This window comes from Danio rerio, chromosome 11, assembly GCF_049306965.1.
Source record: "Danio rerio strain Tuebingen ecotype United States chromosome 11, GRCz12tu, whole genome shotgun sequence".
NCBI lineage: Eukaryota > Metazoa > Chordata > Actinopteri > Cypriniformes > Danionidae > Danio > Danio rerio.
In genome coordinates, this window is record NC_133186.1 from 2,642,949 (window position 1) to 2,662,562 (window position 19,614).

Below are 19,614 nucleotides of genomic sequence, written 5' to 3' on the forward strand. Positions count from 1 at the left end.
AGCATGTTGTTTGCATGTTTCTAGCATGATTCAGCATGTTACTAACATGATTCTAGCATGCATTAGCATGTTACTAACATTGCTAGTATAACTTAGCATGATTCTAGCATGAATTAGCATGAATTAACATGATTCTTGCATAAATTAGCATGTTACTATGTTTCCGGTATAAATTACCATGGTACTAGCATTATTCTAGTATGAATTAGCATATTGTTGACATAATTCTAGCATGAATTCGCATGTTATTAGAATGATTCCGGCATGAATTATGTTACTAGCATGATTCTAACCTGGATTAGTATGTTACTAGCGTGTTTCTAACATGAATTAGCATGTTGTTATTATGATTCTAACATGAATTACCATGTTACTAGCATGATTCTAACCTGGATTAGCATGTTACTAGCATGATTCTAGCGTGTTACTAGCATGATTCTAGCATGAATCAGATTGTTTCTAGCTTGAATTAGTATGTTGTTAGCATGAATTAGCATGTGTTAGCATGACTAGTATTTCACTAGTGTGTTGCTAGCATGTTTCTAGCACGATTAGTGTGTCAGTAAGATTTTAAAACTATTAGCATGTGTCAGAATAGCTAGTAACAGTCTATGAGACAGTTGCTAGGGTGCTGAAACTGGTTGCTAGGGGGTGGCTTGTAAGTGTAAATGTCATCAGTGATTGGCTGCTGGCTAGACAGTGTTGAATGAGGCCAGACTCTAGTCTGTAGGATAGTCTGATGCAGAGATATGAGCTCACAAATGTTAAATCAATGGGACTTTTGGGAATTTTCTAGGTCGTTTTTCGGAAAACCGAAAGTCGGATCAGTTAGAAAAGACATAACAACCTGAGTCAGATCATTTTTAAGGTTTGACGAAAGTTTAAAGTATGTAGCTTGAAAGGCTTAGGAGGAGATACACTTGAAAAATCTTCAGAAGACGGAAGAAGTTTATGTAGAATTTCAGCAAAGAATCACCTAGAGGCGACACTCTAGTGCAATACGGTAAACAGCCACTAGATGGCGCGGCGGCCATTTTGGAATGAAAACTCCAATGGAATAACAGCATATTATAAGTCTGTAAAATAAACTATTAAAAGTGCTGATGATTGTGATAGCAAGTGTTGTTTTGTCATCTTTCAGGTTGTATCTCAGCCTTGATGCACTTTTTACATAATTAATAAAAAACAAAGCGGCTGCTTGCCATCGCAACAGCAACAAGATCCAATGGACAGCCGATCGCTTTCACTCCTAAATGGCGGAATCCGGGGCTGTTGCTGGGCGCTCGCCTCTAGGTCATTCTAAGCTCTTTGATGACAGAAAAGATGACTTAAACGGAAGTGACGTTCCCGCGCTGCTGCTGCTGTACCCGGAAGTGAACAGGAATGGAGAGAGAAGGACAGTGAAAGCAGCTAAAGATAGGCGAGAAGACGGACTGAGCTGCTTTAAACTCGTTTTACACCCGAGATCAGCTGTACCGCCTGTACGCCGTTCGTTTACCGTAATGCTGCAGCAACGCTAGCGGTTGCAGCTTCTCTGTTAGCATATCCGCTAAAGCAACACAGCACCGCAAATGAAGAGATTAAACACATATAAAGACAATAAGACATAAACACTGAGGAGAAACACAAGCTGTGTCTGTAAAGCATCTGTTGGCAGCAGCTGGAGAGTCGATGCTAATGCACTTTATCAGGACGGAGAGTTCAGTAAGTTACATGTGATGTTTACATGTTTACATTCATTCTTCCCTCGTGGCTCTGATCTGAGAACTGCTTGAAAAGCGTTATTAAATGCTACGATATGAGTTTTGTTTATGTAGTGTTAGCTGTGTGACTCAAAGCGTTAAGTTCTGCTAATTTACTAGCATTACCAGTCGTGTGTTTAATTTTGAGTCAGTCAACAACAAGCTAACTTAACGTCAAAGAAAGCTGCTAAAACAATAGAGGTTACGTTATTTTTATAGTAGGATATTCAGACATTCTCCTTAATAATATCATTTCAAAAAAGTATTATTTGCAAATTCTAAATGGGGAAATCATATTAGCAGCAAATGGCTATCAAAGTGCATCATTGTTCACAGTGAATTAGGGCTGTGTATTGGCAAGTGCCTCACGATATGATACATGTCACGACACAATATATCACGATATGTTATAGAGGTAAAGTGGGTTTTATATTCGCACATTCCTTCATTTAGTCTCTATATTGTTTTATATTAGTTTTGTGCGTGTTTTTTATGTGTGTTTTCCAAAGTTATGTGCATCATGAGGTTTCCATCAATCGCTTTTATGAGCATCTCCAAAATGAGCATTAAAATCGGTGGGTGGAAACTTCGTCTTTAAAAAAGGGGAGGAGACTGACAGAAACTCTGAGTTTAGAGAATAAAAACTGCTCCTGACCAGGTTAGGTTCACAGAGTAAGTTGCCACGGTAACTTACTCTGAGTTAAAGTTACCTCTCGTTCAGAAACAGGTTTGACTCACCCTGCTTTCTCCAGTTTAACAAACCTGCCATTTTGAAACGGAAAACCCTGAGTTTCTCTTATTTCAGGGTTAAAATACTCTGAGTTTTCACTTAACCTCCTTTCTGAAACAGGCCCACGATATGATACATGTCATGATACAATATATCACGATATATTGTAGAGGTACAGTTGGTTTTATATTCAGACATTTGTTCATTTAGAAGTCTCTATATTGTTTACCATCTTACTTTGAATATTCGATCGGAATTAGCATGCAAGTATGACTTGAAAACAACATTAACACTGCTTATTTGACTGTGAACAATGATGTACTTTGATAGTCATTGGCTGCTAATATGATTTCACTATTTAGAGTTTGCGAAAAATACTTCTATGTTGTGGCAACTACACTGAAAAACCTGTAGAAATATCTTGCACGCGAAAATGTTACAAATAAATTGCAAGCAACACATTCATTTTAAGAAATAATGTCCAGAAGAAATGTAGAACAGAAAAATAACCTGGAAAATGTTTGAAAAAGAGTAAAACATGTACAGGAGGGATAAACCCTTTGTCTTCAACTGTATAAAATGATTTATTTACAAGCAATAAACTTTATTTATTCAATTGAATAAAACAATTAAATTATTCTTGTGCGGTATTGTGCAATATTACACGTTGAACCTGGCTGGATGGATGTATTGTTCATGCTGGAGTCTGATAAGACATAATTTATTTGGTTATAACCCTCACAGTGCATCATGGGTATTCTCAAGCCTTTAGGTGTTATTGCAGTGCATTTGATTAAGTACACTTGATAAGGTCCACTATGGTTTTGAACAGCAGTAACACATGCTCTGTCATTTATGTCAGACTTTTTAAACTCAATTTCTGCAGTTTAGTTTGAACCTGATTTGAAGTATTTACACGCTTATAATTAAGTTATACTTTGTTAAATTGTGTTAATTCATTGTTTTGAAGGGGACTTGTTAGGCAAACATCACTTTTATAAGGGGTTTAAACCAAGCGGCAACCTCCCGCTCTCCCTCAGGAAGCCAATACAGAAGTAACTAAAACTGCAATTCATTCGAAATTCCGCTAGTCCTGGCCGCTCCTGGCTCCAAAACAGAGCAAATTTCAATTGAGCCCACTGTTAGAATGGCCAACTTTACAGCAGAAAAAACGGTGTTTACAGCCTGGTACAAAAAAAGATTTTGGTTAATACAGCTAATATTACCCTTCATGACAACTGTTAGGGGGGTGAATTCTTTTATAACTCATCCGTTTCCTTTATATTAAGTTATATTAAGTTTACATAATTAAGGGCGTGGCCACTTGAGTGACAGCTAGGTCTCGTTGGTCGCCGTCACGTCACCTCAGCTGAATCCTGCAGATTAGTCACTGAACTCGGCATATTTATCGTATTTCTGTGTTGTTTTATGTGGCTTCACACAGTCAACTGCCTTTTGGACTTGTTTCCTACAATTATTAGATGGCATGGCATGCTGAGTGCACTTAATTGTGCTCACAAACCATTCACGTGGCCTTCGTTTCACATGTGAGTAAAGTTATATACTTGTATACAATCTCTATACATGTATTTGTTTTATTTAAGATCATTTATCGTTTATATTTATATTTAGAGCTGTAATGCACTCCAGAATCTGATGGATTGATTAGCTGTAGGCTCTAGAACCGTCATCTGAAGCGTTATCATACAGTGTTATGCTGGATTTCATCAATAGTCTTACATTAACTTATACAGACTATATCTGAAGTGTTTGTAAGTAATTCGCGTTTTCCTCCTGTTGAAAAACGTCATAAGAACAATGTTTAGTGGCTCAATGTATTACAGCAGTGTTTTTAAAAGTTTAAACACTTTATTGATATAATGTACAACCAAGCACAAGTGATCTGAATACAAACGAGTCGCAGGTGATAAAGTATTGAGCGTTCTCCCAAAGTAAAGTGTGTCTGAACCAGGTCCAAGCTAAATGCCAGCAGGTGTCTGTAGCTCTGCTCACTCTCCGCCTCTTTGCCCTTGTTTGGTATCCCGCCGTGGGTTTGATGACGCGCGAACAAAATAGCAACGGTTGTCCGCATCTACTTGTGGCTTCTTTTGCGCTCTTTAGAAACCTATAGGTGACGTCACGGATACTACGTCCATATATTTTACAGTCTATGGTTTAAACAGTCTTGTGGCAACAGTGTGCGAATTTAACCAGCTTCTAATGGTCTAAATAAATGTATTGATTGACATTCTCCCTTTGTATGTGTCATTCAAAGGTGGAAATCCCCGCCCACTAGTGACCATCTTTCCCTCATTAACAATGGACATCAGTCTTGTTTTTGAATCTGCCACTATGCTGACACACAGGCATCTGTAGCTCCGGCCTCTTGAAAAGAGCACAATCTCATATGAATTTAAAGCGACAGTCACTAAACTGCCATGATTTTATTAGAGCTTTAAAGGGGAATTCTCGAAGAGCTATTAACCTTTTTTTTTTTTTGGGTCCGACCTGTTTACATAACCGATGTCTATTAAGTGCAATGAACTTTCATTAATGTTTAAGTGACTCAGTTCTTGATTCCACTGTTCATTTTTAGTGTAGTATGTTGTTGACAGATTTCTTCTGATTTGCAGGCGTTCACAATACTGCTGTGATTCGCAAATGTCCACCTCTGATCTTCTGCAATGCTGGACATGCTGAAGACCCCCGGTGGTAGTGTTTCCTTTGTAAATATGAGACGGATGATAAATGCAATGCACGCATGTCTAAGTCTGCTGCCGCCCTGAAGCTCGTGATGGATCTTTTAAGCGTGAAGGAGTGAATGTTCAGGTATTTGAGCAAGATGGAAGCGGATATGGCTGTACACTGGGATACAGTAGAGGAAAACACTGACCGTGAGACTCCCAGTGTGTCTTTGGCCAGTTCGTATCTTGAAAACGACACGCATCACGGACCCTTCGAGTGTGAACATGAAGCAATGGACGATTTCGATTGCGAATTCCCAGATGAAGACTTTGATTTAGATGAGAATGAAGAACAAAACGCCAAAACCGAAGATCTGATTGACAATCAAGCGGAGGATGAGGAGAAATCGGATGAGTTACGGGACGAAGGAGAAACTAAATCCCGGAATGCTGGATCCGGGAGGAAGGGAAAGTCCAAGAAGAGCGGATTGGGGACGGGATTTTATGATCAAACCCAATCTTGGACATCATCATCCTCATCATCCATGCCTCATAAATCCTTCCTTGCATCCAGCAGACATAAGCAGGTGAGACGACGCAACCACCATCTGCACAATCACAGCCGCGTGCGCAGGAAAAACGGTATCCCGCTGGTCATGGTGTGTCGGGATTTCCTGTCGGATTTCGTCAGTCCTTGGTGCATCTCCTGCATTCATATGTTCGTAGAGCTCATTATTTCTCTGACGCACCGCTGTGGCCTCCTGGTGGAGTCGTCTGGAATTGCACTGTACGATTTTGGCACTCAAATGCTTTCTAAGGTCACCGATATTCCAGGCTTGACGCAGGACATGAGGCGGATCGTGGACTGGAGCCGGTGTTGGACTGTAGCTTTAATTGACGGGATCGTCCGGTCTACTTGTAAAGCTCGAAACTCTCTTCTTTCCACTTTAGGATTTGTCAGAGTAGCTCTAAGCGCAGGATCTCAGATGATGAAGTGTGTTGTTGGAAGGCTGGCGGGAGAGAGGGGACGGAAATGGTGGCTTGCGTTTCAGAGCAGCAGGATTTGGAGGAAAGTCTCGGATCTGTGTGTGAGGATTCGTGGCTGGCGCTTTAAACGAGGCGCTGGGAGCGAAAACTCAAATCCAGAGTCTCCTAACAGGGGAGCAGAGAAGTGGCAACCTGGTGAGGAGCTGCAGAGGCTGCTGGCACTGGCCAAGGTAGGGGGTTTGAGTGTTCAAAAATGCTAAAAATTGTCTGGCGTTTTGAAGGACCACTACACTTATTTTTGGAAATATTTAATATCTTTGTGTTAAAGAGTTGAGTTTTACCATTTTTTAAATCCATTCTGCCGATCTCCGGGTCTGGCTGGAGCACTTTTAGCTTAGCTTAGCATAAGTCATTGAATTGGATTAGACCATTAGCATCTGAAAATGATCCTAGCAAATGTTCATCTTACTATATGATGTAACTACAGAAGAATCAAGCTTTAAACTGAATTTTAAGCATTTTTAAGCATAATGCTAATGGTCTAATCTGATTCAATAATCTATGCTAAGCTAAGCTAAAAGTGCTCCTGTCTGACCCAGAGATGGGCTAAAGGGATTGAAAAATGGTAAAACTCCACTGTTTAACTCAAGAGAAGCTGTAAAATGAGTTGTTTTTTTAAGTAGTGTTCCATTAAATATTTTTTATTAGCATGCATCATGGAATCGGATTAGACCATTAGCATCTGAAAATAGTCCTAGCCATATCGGTCTAGAAAAATAGTAACTTTTAATCTTGGTACATAACGTAACTATAAAAGAGTCAAGCTTTAAACTAGAATTTTTCGGAACTTTTTGGTAATTTTTGAGCGAGATGCTAATGGTCTAATCAGATTCAATGATCTATGCTAAGCTAAGCTAAACATGTTCCTGCCAGACCTGGAGATTTTCTGAATGGATTAAAAAATAGTAAAACTCAATAATTTAACTCTAGAGAAGCTGTAAAATTAGTCTTTTTTTAAAGTAGTGTTTTCCATTAAAATAATTTTTATTAGCACAGATCATTGAATTGGATTAGACCATTAACATCTGAAAATAATCCTAGCCATATCGGTCTAGAAAAATAACAAGTTTTCATCTTAGTACATGGTGTAACTATAAAAGGGTCAAGCTTTAAACTGGAAATTTATCCTTACTCTTTGGTAATTTTTGAGAGAGATGCTAATGGTCTAATCTGATTCAATGATCTATGCTAAGCTAAAAGTACTCCTGTCAGACCCGGTGATGGGCTGAATAGATGGAAAATGGTAAAACTCAACAGTTTAACTCTAGAGAATAGTAGAGTGTTTATATATTACTGCATTCTCACCATGTGCTGTGCTTCAGATCCCTGAAGAGGAGTTGGACCCGTTTAATGTTCTGGGAGTGGATGTTCATGCCACTGAGTCTGAGCTGAAGAGAGCGTACAGACAGCTGGCGGTGCAGGTGAACATACAGTACACTAAAACACTCATTCAAACAAGCAGATGAAGGTTTGATGAACAGGCTTTGAATCTGTGCATCAATGAGAAATGGCAAATGCTACAGGATAATTGTATAAACTAGAAATTGTATGAATTGAATACATTTGTAAATAAAAGAAATAATTACCACTTTGAAAAGGAGACTTGAACAGCTTGTAGAAATGGCCAGTTAAGACTTGCACATTGAAAGGGAAAGAAATACCTATTTGTAACTTGTGTATGAATATTATTAGAATGTTTATTTTTGTGCTGTCAAACGCATAATTGCATGTAAAATAAAAGTTTGTATTTACATAATTTGTGTGCTTACTGCAAATAAATATGGAGTTTGTGTGAATAAAAAATATATAAAATGCAAAACAATATAAAACCAAAATATTTATAATGTAAATAATAAGAGCAAAAAATAATAGATATAAACAATTGTTGTTATTAATATGTAGTTACATTTTATATTAAAAAATGTATATTTTATTGGTAAATATAAAGAAACATTTTCTCAAATATATACATCTGTGCTTTTTAAAAATGTGCATGTATGTGTGTATGTATATACATGCATACACACACACACAAGCATTGATTTTGCATGCAATTAATCTTTTGACAGCTCTAATATTTTTAAATGATTTTAGATTTGTCAAATATTTTAAAGGAATTGTTTAAAATGGTTTTCTCTTTGCATTTTCGAAATGCATTCTGGAATATTTCTCATTGATCAAAAAGACTTTTTTTTATCAGTATTTGTATGTTTTTTTGAACAATAACTGATTATGAAGAAACCGATATGATTGTAAATCATATATTGAATATTTGGTGCAAGGGTTGCCCTGGATATATATAGAATAATAAATTGTGCGCAGGTTCATCCTGACAAAAACAAGCACCCGGGGGCTGGAGAGGCGTTCAAGGTGTTGAGAGCAGCGTGGGACATCGTCAGCAATCCAGAGACGCGGAGAGAGTATGAACTGTGAGTGCCGTCGCAAAAACAACCAACTCTACACTCATTTACTGACATTAATATGGTATTAATTAAATGTGCGGAGATTTATTAAAAATAATACCTCGATTTTGATGCAAGAATTTATAATTGTACTGATGATTCAGAGAGAAAAAAACGTGAACTCATTTTGTTTTTTACTGATAGATCAGAACTTACTGATTATATTTGATACCATTACATTCACTAATATGCATCGTTTAACAGAATCTTTTTTTAATGAGTAGTTTAGTGTTCTGCTTGTTTTTCTGGATGTTTTGAATTATTGCAATTTGTTTTTGTCATGAATTTAGCCTTAGATGCTGATATGGCGGAAAATGAACTTTTAACTAACCATAACATTAAACACCTTCACTTTCAAATATTGTTATAAAAATAGTAAATGTTCTTCACAATCAAATGTGAACAATATTGTTATCAAAAATAACTTGCATTGCGAATATCTGTTGCATTGTCTTTCATGCACACCAAAGCCTAATAGTGTGAATATATATTATAATGATATATGATGTGAAATAAATAGTGGTGTCACAAATCTCACAGTTCGGATCACACTACGTTTTTTGAGTCATGGATGGAACCATTTTTTGAATCGGTAAAAAAGGAGACGACAAATGTCATTTGCTTTCAGTTTATTCAAAAAAAAAAGTACTACATTTGATTTTAACACACAGAACTTAGAACCTGTAATTATAATACAAATCAAGAAATGACCACCTGAATTAAGAAGGAAAATTAAATCAATATTGTGTAAAAGGATGTTCGCTAATGTTGCTGATAAATGTAAAAATGTAACATTTAATCTTGTACAACACATTATATTTATTTTCAATGAATGATTCAGTTATTCACTCATAAAACGTCATATTTCATTACTAGATGAATCATTTATGAAGAACTATTCAATGACAAATTTGATGGTGGTTTGTCACCACCTACTGGTTAAAGGGTGTAATTGCTACAACATTCAACAGCGTCAGTGCATTAAACTGTGATTTTAATCTTTACCATAAGCATCAGTGTTTATATCTGAGCTATAAACAGTACATCTGTGTTATTGAATCATTTATAACTTCGTAACGAACTGAAAAGTGTAAAAACTGAATCTATCATCAGTTTTGAATGCAGCACATAGGATTAAAAAACATATGTTAATCATCATCAATTTATACTTTAGGTTGCTTGGGTATTTGAATTGAGATCCCGATCTTTTAATGGTTAATTGCGCAACTTTACACTGAATGCAATAATGCAGGCTAAACAAGAAGTGACAGAAAACACCTTTAATAACCTAAGAAACCATTTGGGTGCCGCCACAACTTTTTCCATCATCTTTGTTTACAGGAAAGTCAGAATGCTTTCATGCATGCGATTTGAATGACGCCATCGCTACAAATGTTGGGTTTATCTACAAGTAAAAATAAAGTGATTAATCTGTGGGTCATTTGCTTTCTGAACTGTGGGACGTGATCAGTTACACTCTTAGAAATCAATGTTTTTAAATAGTCTGCAATAATGCAAATTTGATGGGAGGCAGAAACACAAACCTCTGTAATAATCTCTGTGTGCTTTTATACGGTGTGTCTATAGGAAGCGAATGGCAGCTACGGAGCTTTCCAAATCCATGAACGAGTTCCTGACCAAACTACAGGACGACCTGAAGGAAGCCATGAACACCATGATGTGCACTAAATGTGAAGGCAAGCACAAGTGCGTATTACTGCCGTTTCAGCTGTGAGCTTTCAGATGTATGGATACGGATGTCCTGCCCTGTGCTTTTGTGTCTTGATGTGCTCTTGGTTTCCTCCACAGGCGCTTTGAGATGGACCGAGAGCCCGGCGAGGCTCGATTCTGTGCTGAATGTAATAAATGGCACGGTGCCGAGGAGGGAGACCTGTGGGCCGAGTCCAGCATGCTGGGACTGCGCATTACATTCTTCGCATTCATGGACGGAAAAGTCTTTGACATCACTGGTAGGATAGTTTGGGGCTTGTTTAAGATTACTTTTATATTTTAATGTAATGTACTCTATACTCATTCATTCAATTTCTTCTCGGCTTAGTCCCTTTATTAATCTGGGGTCACCACAGTGGAATGAACCGCCAACTTATCCAGCACATGATTTATGCAGCGGTGCCCTTCCAGCTGGGAAACATCCAAACACTCTCATTCACACTCATACACTATGGACAATTAAGCCTACCTAGTTCACCTGTACCGCATGTCTTTGGACTGTGGGGGAAACCGGAGCACCCGGAGGAAACCCATGCGAATGCAGGGAGAACATGCAAACTCCACACAGACATGCCAACTGATCCAGCTGAGGCTCGAACCAGCGACCTTCTTGCTGTGAGGCGACAGCACTACCTACTGCGCCACTGCGTCGCCGTACTCTATACTGTCTTTCTTGAATCGTTTGTTAATTTACCCACTTTGGTCAGCATTCATGTTTTCTTTTAAGGTGCTATACAAATAAAGTTGACCTTGAACTCGATCTAAAACCTAGGATACCCAGCTAGCTAATCCAGCTTCATGCTACAGGCCTCAGATCTCTGAAGCATTTCTCTGTGTGTTGTTCAGAGTGGGCAGGCTGTCAGCGGATCAGCATCTCTCCAGACACACACCGAGTGCCGTATCACATCTCCTTCGGCTCTAAAGGTAGCAGTGGGCCCAGCCGCCACAGGTAAACATTCACAAAAGAAGATATTCTGCAGAATGTTACAAACGTGTAACCATTGACTTTCATAGTAGGAAAAACAAATACTATGGAAGTTAATGGTTACCCGTTTCCAACATTCTTCAGAACATCTTCTTTTATGTTCAACAGAAGATAGAAATTCTCTTGAGAGTGACAACAAATGTTAACTACTAGGTGAACTGTTCCTTTAAAGGGATAGTTCACACAAAAAATGTAATTTACTCACTACACACTCTCCCTCTAGTGGTTGCAAACCTAGTTTTCATTCATCTGTTGAACACTGAGGGAAAGATGAACACCAGTAACCACCTACTTTCAGCAGCAAAAACAAACACCATGGAAGTCTATGGTTACCGATTTCCAACATTCTTCAAATTATCTTGTGTTCAACAGAAGAACGAATCTCACTTGAGTGTGAATAAATATGGAACTTTTCTCTTTTAGGTGAACTGTGCCTTTATAGATAATAATACACTGCAAAAAATGCTTTTTTTACGTAATTTTTTTGTCTTTTTTCTAGTCCAAATATCTAAACGTTCTTAAATCAAGAAGCATTTTCCAGACAAGCAACACATATTGTCTTGTTTTAAGAAATAATCTGCCAAAATTAAGTTTTTCCCTAAAAGAAGCAAAATAATCTGCCAATGGTGTAAGCAAAATAATCCTGTTTTTCCTTTCAACATAAGATTATTTTGCTTACATCATTGGCAGACTATTTTGCTTGTTTTAGGGAAAAACTTAATTTTGGCAGATTATTTCTATTTGCTTGTCTAGAAAATGCTCCTTGATTTAAGAACTTTTAAGATATTTGGACTAGAAAAAAGAAAAAAAAATATAAGTAAGAAAGCATTTTTTGCAGTGATTCTCGCTATTTACTCACCCCTGTGTGGGTTTAAACCCTTTTGAGTTTCTTTTGTTAAAAACAAAAGAAGAGATTTTGAAGAATGCTGGAAACCTGTAACCATTGGCTTTCATAGAAGGAAAAACAAACACCATGGATGTCAATGGTTATCAGTTTCCAACATTCTTCAAAACATCATCTTTTGTGTTCAGCAGAAGAACGAATCTCACTTGAGTGTGAATAAATATGGAACTTTTCACTTTTAGGTGAACTGACCCTTTAAAGATAATAACACACTGCAAAAAATGCTTTTCTTAGATTTTTTGTCTTGTTTCTAGTCTAAATATCCAAACGTTTTAAATCAAAAAGCATTTTCTAGACAAGCAACACATATTGTCTTGTTTTAAGAAATAATCTGCCAAAATTAAGTAAGTTTTTCCTAAAAAGAAGCAAAATAATCTGCCAATGGGGTAAGCAAAATATTCCGGTTTTTCCCTTTCAACATAAGATTATTTTGCTTGTTTTTAGGAAAAACTTACTTAATTTTGGCATATTATTTCTTAAAACAAGACTATATGTTTTGCTTGTCTAGAAAATGCTTATTGATTTTAAAACTTAGGATATTTGGACTAGAAACAAGATAAAAAAATATAAGTAAGAAAGCATTTTTTGCAGTGATACTCGCTATTTACTCACCCCTGTGTGGGTTTAAACCCTTTTGAGTTTCTTTTGTTAAAAACGAAAGAAGAGATTTTGAAGAATGCTGGAAACCTGTAACCATTGGCTTTCATAGTAGGAAAAACAAACACCATGGACATCAATGGTTACCGGTTTCCAACATTCTTCAAAACATCTTCTTTGGTGTTCAACAGAAGAACAAATCTCACTTGAGTGTGAATAAATATGGAACTTTGACTTTTAGGTGAACTGACCCTTTAAAGATAACAACACTAGCGATTTACTCACCCCTGTGTGGTTTTAAACCCTTATGAGATTATTTCTTCTGCTAAACACAAAAGAAGAGATTTTGAAGAATGTTGAAAACCTGTAACCATTGGCTTTTATAGTAAGAAAAACAAACACCATGGAAGTCAATGGTTATCAGCTTCCAACATTCTTCAAAACATCTTCTTTTGTGTTCAACTGAAGAACGAATCTCACTCGAGTGTGAATAAATATGGAACTTTTCACTTTTAGGTGAACTGACCCTTTAAAGATAATAACACTCATTATTTACTCACTCCTGTGTGGTTTTAAACTCTTAGGAGATTATTTCTTCTGCTAAACACAAAAGAAGAGATTTTGAAGAATGTTGAAAACCTGTAACCATTGGCTTTCATAGAAGGAAAAACAAATACCATGGACGTCAATAGTTACCGGTTTCCAACATTCTTCAAAACATCATCTTTGGTGTTCAACATGAAATAAAACAAGAAAAGAAAGAATAAATGATGACATTTCCTTTTAGAAACCTCAAAAAATCAATAGCATTGTGCTTCTATCCTGTGTTTCAGATCATCCTCAGATCACGCAGCAGGCGGGGGTTCTCCAGCAGACCTGCAGGATTTCTTCAACCGCTTCTTCCAGACTGGCTCTCCCAGTGACGCGTCTGCAAACGGAGGATTCTTCCCTGCAGGAAACCCTCCTCATCACGGCCCCGGACCCTCCGCTGGAGCTCCTCCCATGTTTTCAGGATCTCCTCCTCAGCCGGGCTTTTTCAGCGCCGGGGCTCAGCGTAGCGATGCTAGCGAACACTGGACTGAAGGAGCAAAACCTCCACGCCGCCGCAAGAAAGTGCGCAAACCGTTCCAGCGCTGAAATGCGGAGAAAAACACACAGATGCAGCGGCGTGTGTGTTTTCGCACATGAGAGAACCACACCAGGAGACCGTCTCCTGATTCAGTGTTGGTGCTTTTCAAGCTTCCTGATGATGAAACCACAACATGGAGATTCGCAGAGGAGCGAGCAGAGAAGCGCTGGTTAATGACGGACGTTTCTTGCTTTTTTTGTTATCTCTCGTCACAGATTAACCTGCATTTGCATTCGCAGAAGGACTCCTGAATGATTTCCTGTGGTCGATCTGAAGAATATGTTGACAAATGACATTATTTAAAGGGATAGTTCACCCAAATATGCATTTCTGTCATCGTTTGTTCACACTATACTCGTTTCAAACCTTTCTTCTGTTGAACACAAAAGAAGACGTTTTAAAGAATGTTGGAAACCGGTAACCATTGACTTCCATGGTGTTTGTTTTCCTACTATAAAAGCCAATGGTTACAGGTTTTTAACATTCTTCAAAATATCTTCTTTTGTGTTTAAAAGAAGAAATAATCTCAGAAGGGTTTAAAACCACACAGGGGTGAGTAAATCGCTAGTGTAATTATCTTTAAAGGGTCAGTTCACCTAAAAGTGAAACGTTTCATATATATTCACACTCAAGTGAGATTTGTTCTTCTGTTGAACACCAAAGATGATGTTTTGAAGAATGTTGGAAACCTGTAAACATTGACTTCCATAGTATTTGTTTTTCCTACTATGAAAGCCAATGGTTACAGGTTTCCAACATTCTTCAAAATATCTTCTTTTGTGTTTAACAGAAGAAATAATCGCATAAGGGTTTGAAATCACACAGGAGTGAGTATTATTACCTTTAAAGGGTCAGTTCACCTAAAAGTAAAATATTCCACATTTATTCACACTCAAGTGAGTTTCTCCTGTTGAACACAAAAGAAGTTGTTTTGAAGAATGTTGGAAACCGGTAACCATTGACTTCCATGGTGTTTGTTTTCCTACTATAAAAGCCAATGGTTACAGGTTTTTAACATTCTTCAAAATCTCTCTTTGTGTTTAGCAGAAGAAATAATCTCATAAGGGTTTAAAACCACACAGGGGTGAGTAAATAATGAGTGTTATTATCTTTAAAGAAACAGTTCACCTAAAAATGAAACGTTGCATATTTTTTCACACTCAAGTGAGATTCGTTCTGAAGAAGATGATGTTTTGAAGAATGTTGGAAACTGATAACCATTGACTTCCATGGTGTTTGTTTTTCCTACTATGAAAGCCAATGGTTACAGGTTTCCAGCATTCTTCTAAATCTCTTCTTTTGTTTTTAACAAAGGAAACTCAAAAGGGTTTAAACCCACACAGGCGTGAGTAAATAATGAGTGTTATTATCTTTAAAGGGACAGTTCACCTAAAAGGGAAACTTTCCTTATTGTTTCACTTAAGTGAGATTCTTTACATGTTGAACACAAAAGAAGATGTTTTGAAAAATGTTGGAAGCAATTGAAAATCTAGTGCAAACCTTTGAGTTTTCTTACTTCTGTTGAACACTGTTATTTTAATGAAAGTTAAATACTAGTAACCACTTCCATAGTATGAGAAACAAATATTATGGAAGTCAATGGTTACAGGTTTTCAAACCCTTTTCTTTTCTTCTGTTGAACACAAAATAAGTTATTTTAAAGAATATTTTAAACACGTAACTTCCGTAGTAGGAAAACAAACACTATGGAAGTCAGTGGTTACCACTTTCCAACATTCTTCAAAGCATCTTCTTTTGTGCTCAACAGAGAAAATAAAAAAAGAAAAGAAAGAATAAATGATGGCATTTCCTTTTAGAAACCTTAGAAAAAACATTAGCAGTAATTAACCTGTGCTTTAATATCCTGTGCATTTCAGATCATTCTCAGATCTACAAAAAAACGGTACCCATTGACTTCCATAGTAAGAAAAACAAACACTATAGAAGTCAATGGTTACCGTTTTTTTTTTTTTTTGCTTTCTTCAAAATATCTTATTTAGTGTTCAACTGAAGAATAAAATACTTTGCAACCACCAGAGGGAGAGTGTGTAGCCAGTAAATTTCAAATTTAAATCCCTTTAAAGAGACAGTTCACCTAAAAGTGAAAATGTCCTTATAGTTTCACACTCAAGTGAGATTATTTCCTTTGTTGAATACAAAAGAAGATGTTTTGAAGAATGTTGATTGTAATCTAGTGGCTGCAAACCCTTATGAGTTTTCTTTTTCAGTTGAACTCTGTATAATATGTTGAAGAAAGTTAAAAACCTGTAACCATTGACTTCTGTAGTGCTTGTTTTCCTGTTATGAAAGTCGATGGTTACTGGTTTTCAGCTTTCTTCAAAATATCTTAGTGTTCAACAGAAGAAAAAAAATTCATAAATGCTTTCAACCGCTAGAGGGAGAGTACAGAGTGAGTAATTTACAAGAAAAACTTTCTCTTTAAAAGGACATTTCACTTAATAAAAAAATTCAAAATCTAGTGGTTGCAAACCTTTGGAGTTTTCTTTCTTCTGTTGAACACTAAATAAGTTATTTTGAAGACAGCTGAAAACCGGTAACCATTGACTTCTATAGTATGAAAAACAAATACTATGGAAGTCAATGGTTACCGGTTTTAAACCCTTTTATTTTCTTCTGTTAAACACAAAAGAAGATATTTTGAAGAATATTACAAACATGTACCATTAACTTTCATAGTAGGAAATACAAACACTATGGAAGTCAATTGTTACCGGTTTTTCTAACATTCTTCAAAACATCTTCGTTTGTGTTCAACAGAAGAAATAAAACAAGAAAAGAAAGAATAATGATGACATTTCCTTTTAGAAACCTCTAGATTAGAAAAAAAAACATCAGCAGTAATCAACCTGTGCTTTAATATCCTGTGTGTTTCAGATCTACAAAAACCGGTAACCATTGACTTCCATAGTAAGAAAAACAAATACTATATTTGTCAATGGTTACCCGTTTCAAACCTTCTTTTTTTCTTCTGTTAAACACAAAAGAAGATATTTTGAAGAATGTTACAAACCTTTATCCATTGACTTTCATAGTAGGAAATACAAACACTATAAAAAGTCAATAGTTACCGGTTTTTCTAACATTCTTCAAAACCTATTTTGTGTTCAACAGAGGAAATGAAACAAGAAAAGAATAATGATGGCATTTCCTTTTAGAAACCTCTAGATTAGATAAAAACATCAGCAGTAATCAACCTGTGCTTTAATATGCCGTGTGTTTCAGATCGTCCTCAGATCTACAAAAACCGGTAACCACTGACTTCCATAGTATTTGTTTTTCCTACAATGAAAGTCAATAGTTACCGGTTTTCAGCTTTACTTTAGTATTCAACAAAGGAAAGAAACATCATAAAAGTTTGCCACCACTAGAGGGAGACTATATACACTGAATAATTATTTGGGTGAACTATCTCCTCAGACATTTTCACTTTTAGGTGAACTGTCCGTTTATTTATTCACACTCAAGTGAGGTTTTTTCTCCTGTTGAACACAAAAGAAGATGTTTCGAGGAATGCTACCGGTAACCATTGGCTTCCATAGGATTAGTTTTTCCTACTATTGAAGTCAATGGTTGCAGGTTTCCAGCATTCTTCAAAATCTCTTCTTTTGTGTTTAACAGGAGAAACTGGTTTCAGTTAAGTGAAGGGTGAGTAAATGTTCATTTCTGGGTGAACTATCCCTTTAATCACCCTCATGTTGATTTAAACCTTTATTATTATTATTTTCTAGTGATTTGCTTTTCAGTGTAATGTCAAGCTCCACGATGAACAGATTAAAGAGCCCACAGTTAAGCTTTGCTGCTCAGATCTGGTCCAGGTTGATGCATGAAATTCAGTGTTTAAGGTTTATGCAGGAAGTGATGTCACGAGCTGAAAGACTAGGACTAGGTTTAATCAAGAATGCCTTATGGGTTTTGTTTAATATTTCAATTTATTGATAAAGTAAGGTTTGTGATAGACCTAACTCGACAGTATTTAGACTCCAATGTGCATTACACACACTGCAGATGTTGATGTAGTGATGTTTTCAGCAGCTTTACAATAAAACCTCCCGAGTTGTTTAGCACAGACCTTATTTTACTCATGAATATGAAAATCTAAAGGAATATTTCACCCAAACATGAAAATCCTGCCATTATTTATCAATTTTAGTTTGTTTCTTTTGTGTTTAATAAAAGAAGATATTTTGAGGAATGTTGTAAACCTGTAACCATTGACTTCCATAGTATTTTTTCCCCTACTATGAACATCAGTGGTTACAGGTTTCCAACATTCCTCATATTATCTTCTTTTGTGTTTAATAGAAGTGGTTTATAACCACTTGAGGTTCATTTTTGCGTGAACTAACCCTTTGTTGGGTTTGATGTTGAATCATTTGTAGTCCTGTTTTGAAATGAAGCAGATTTTTATTTTATTTTTCATTTGTCTTCCATGACAAAACAAACAGTTCTAAATGACATGAAGGTAATAATGACATTTATATATATCTACTTTCATTATTTTAAAGGTGATGTTTTACCATGTTTCTGGTTTTGCCAGGCTTGAATCTGCTGGAAAGTGTTGAGGGAGATGCTGAATGTTTAGTGATATGATCACATTAGGACTAATGTAAAAATCACACTCAGACCTCAGGGATGACTTTCTCTTCATCTGCTACTAGAAGGAGAACAGGAAAAAGACGTGGGTGAGATTTCCCAGAGTTCCTGGGCCTATTCACCAGAGTTTATCATCATTTCACCACTTATTCAAGCCTCAGAATTCAGCAGTTCAATATTAAAACCGTTTTGATTCATTTAAGTGGATCGAATCTTTTCATCGTTTCAAATCATTTGTTAAGCAAAGAAATGCTTTGATTTCTTGGGTTAATATCCACGAGAATTACTTGTTCACACCTTGAATTGGAAGAATTGAATCGTTTGAATTTTTTTCTAATCAAACGCTATGCCTGCGCAACGAATCATTTAACCGATTCAGTTCACGTTATTTGTTCGTTCATGTATTTGATCTCTAATGTTGAAATAGAGACTCCATTGTCCATTGTATTAACAGTGAGCAAAATAAACCACCATTTAAATCACAGAAATCTGTTTTAAAGTCTACTATAGGTTTAAAAAGACGAACATTTCCCCCTCAGACATCATGTGGAAAGATTCATTAGGCGGAGCGACTCTTTCGCTCCGGATCTACAGATTCTTGACGTCTGTCCTTAACTCGTGACTTTATTCATTATTTAATTTACAATCTACCCCATAAGCATAGAATTTATTGTTCATACCTTGAATCTGAAGATTTGAATCTTTTTTTTGCGATAAACTATGCCAACGAATCACTTGACTGATTCAGTTCATGTAATTTGTTCGTTCATGTATTTGGTCCCTAATGTTAAAATAGAGACTCCATTGTCTTTTTACATTCACAGTTAGCAAAATAAACCATGAGTGAAATCACAGAAATCAAATATCTGAAATGATTTAAAAGTTTAAACTAAACATTTTCTTTCCCGCTCAGGAATCATCTTGAAAGATTCGTTTGCCGGAGCGACTCTTTCTCTCCGAATCTACAGGTTCTTGTCCGTTTTAAACTA

The 19,614-nt window shown here is 36.5% G+C and overlaps 1 protein-coding gene across 9 annotated transcripts; it reads left to right on the forward strand.

Moving 5' to 3' along the window:
- Positions 1-1,379: 1,379 nt before the first annotated feature.
- Positions 1,380-18,828, forward strand: dnajc14 (DnaJ (Hsp40) homolog, subfamily C, member 14). Of its 9 annotated transcripts, none has more exons than XM_009305773.5 (10): positions 1,380-1,704; positions 5,106-6,373; positions 7,526-7,624; positions 8,526-8,632; positions 10,253-10,372; positions 10,475-10,635; positions 11,243-11,345; positions 13,716-14,563; positions 14,837-15,481; positions 15,900-18,828. In XM_009305773.5, exons 2-8 carry the CDS (start codon positions 5,294-5,296, stop codon positions 14,017-14,019), a joined length of 1,974 nt encoding a protein of 657 aa, XP_009304048.1. In that variant the 5' UTR covers positions 1,380-1,704; positions 5,106-5,293; the 3' UTR covers positions 14,020-14,563; positions 14,837-15,481; positions 15,900-18,828. The 9 variants fall into 9 exon arrangements, with proteins under 9 accessions (XP_009304048.1, XP_073772343.1, XP_068080358.2 ...); XM_073916242.1 differs by having other exon boundaries at positions 14,837-15,491; positions 15,914-16,953; XM_068224257.2 differs by having other exon boundaries at positions 10,253-10,362; positions 15,900-16,112.
- The last annotated feature ends 786 nt before the right edge of the window (positions 18,829-19,614 follow it).

What these genes read in the sequence shown, in the direction of transcription:
- dnajc14 (XM_073916236.1), top strand. Translation starts at nt 5,294, where the DNA reads ATGTTCAGGTATTTGAGCAAGATGGAAGCGGATATGGCTGTACACTGG. An exon ending in ACAGACAGCTGGCGGTGCAG is followed by an intron (nt 7,625 to 8,525) that starts GTGAACATACAG and finishes AATTGTGCGCAG; the next exon opens with GTTCATCCTGACAAAAACAA. An exon ending in AAAAGTCTTTGACATCACTG is followed by an intron (nt 10,636 to 11,242) that starts GTAGGATAGTTT and finishes TGTGTTGTTCAG; the next exon opens with AGTGGGCAGGCTGTCAGCGG.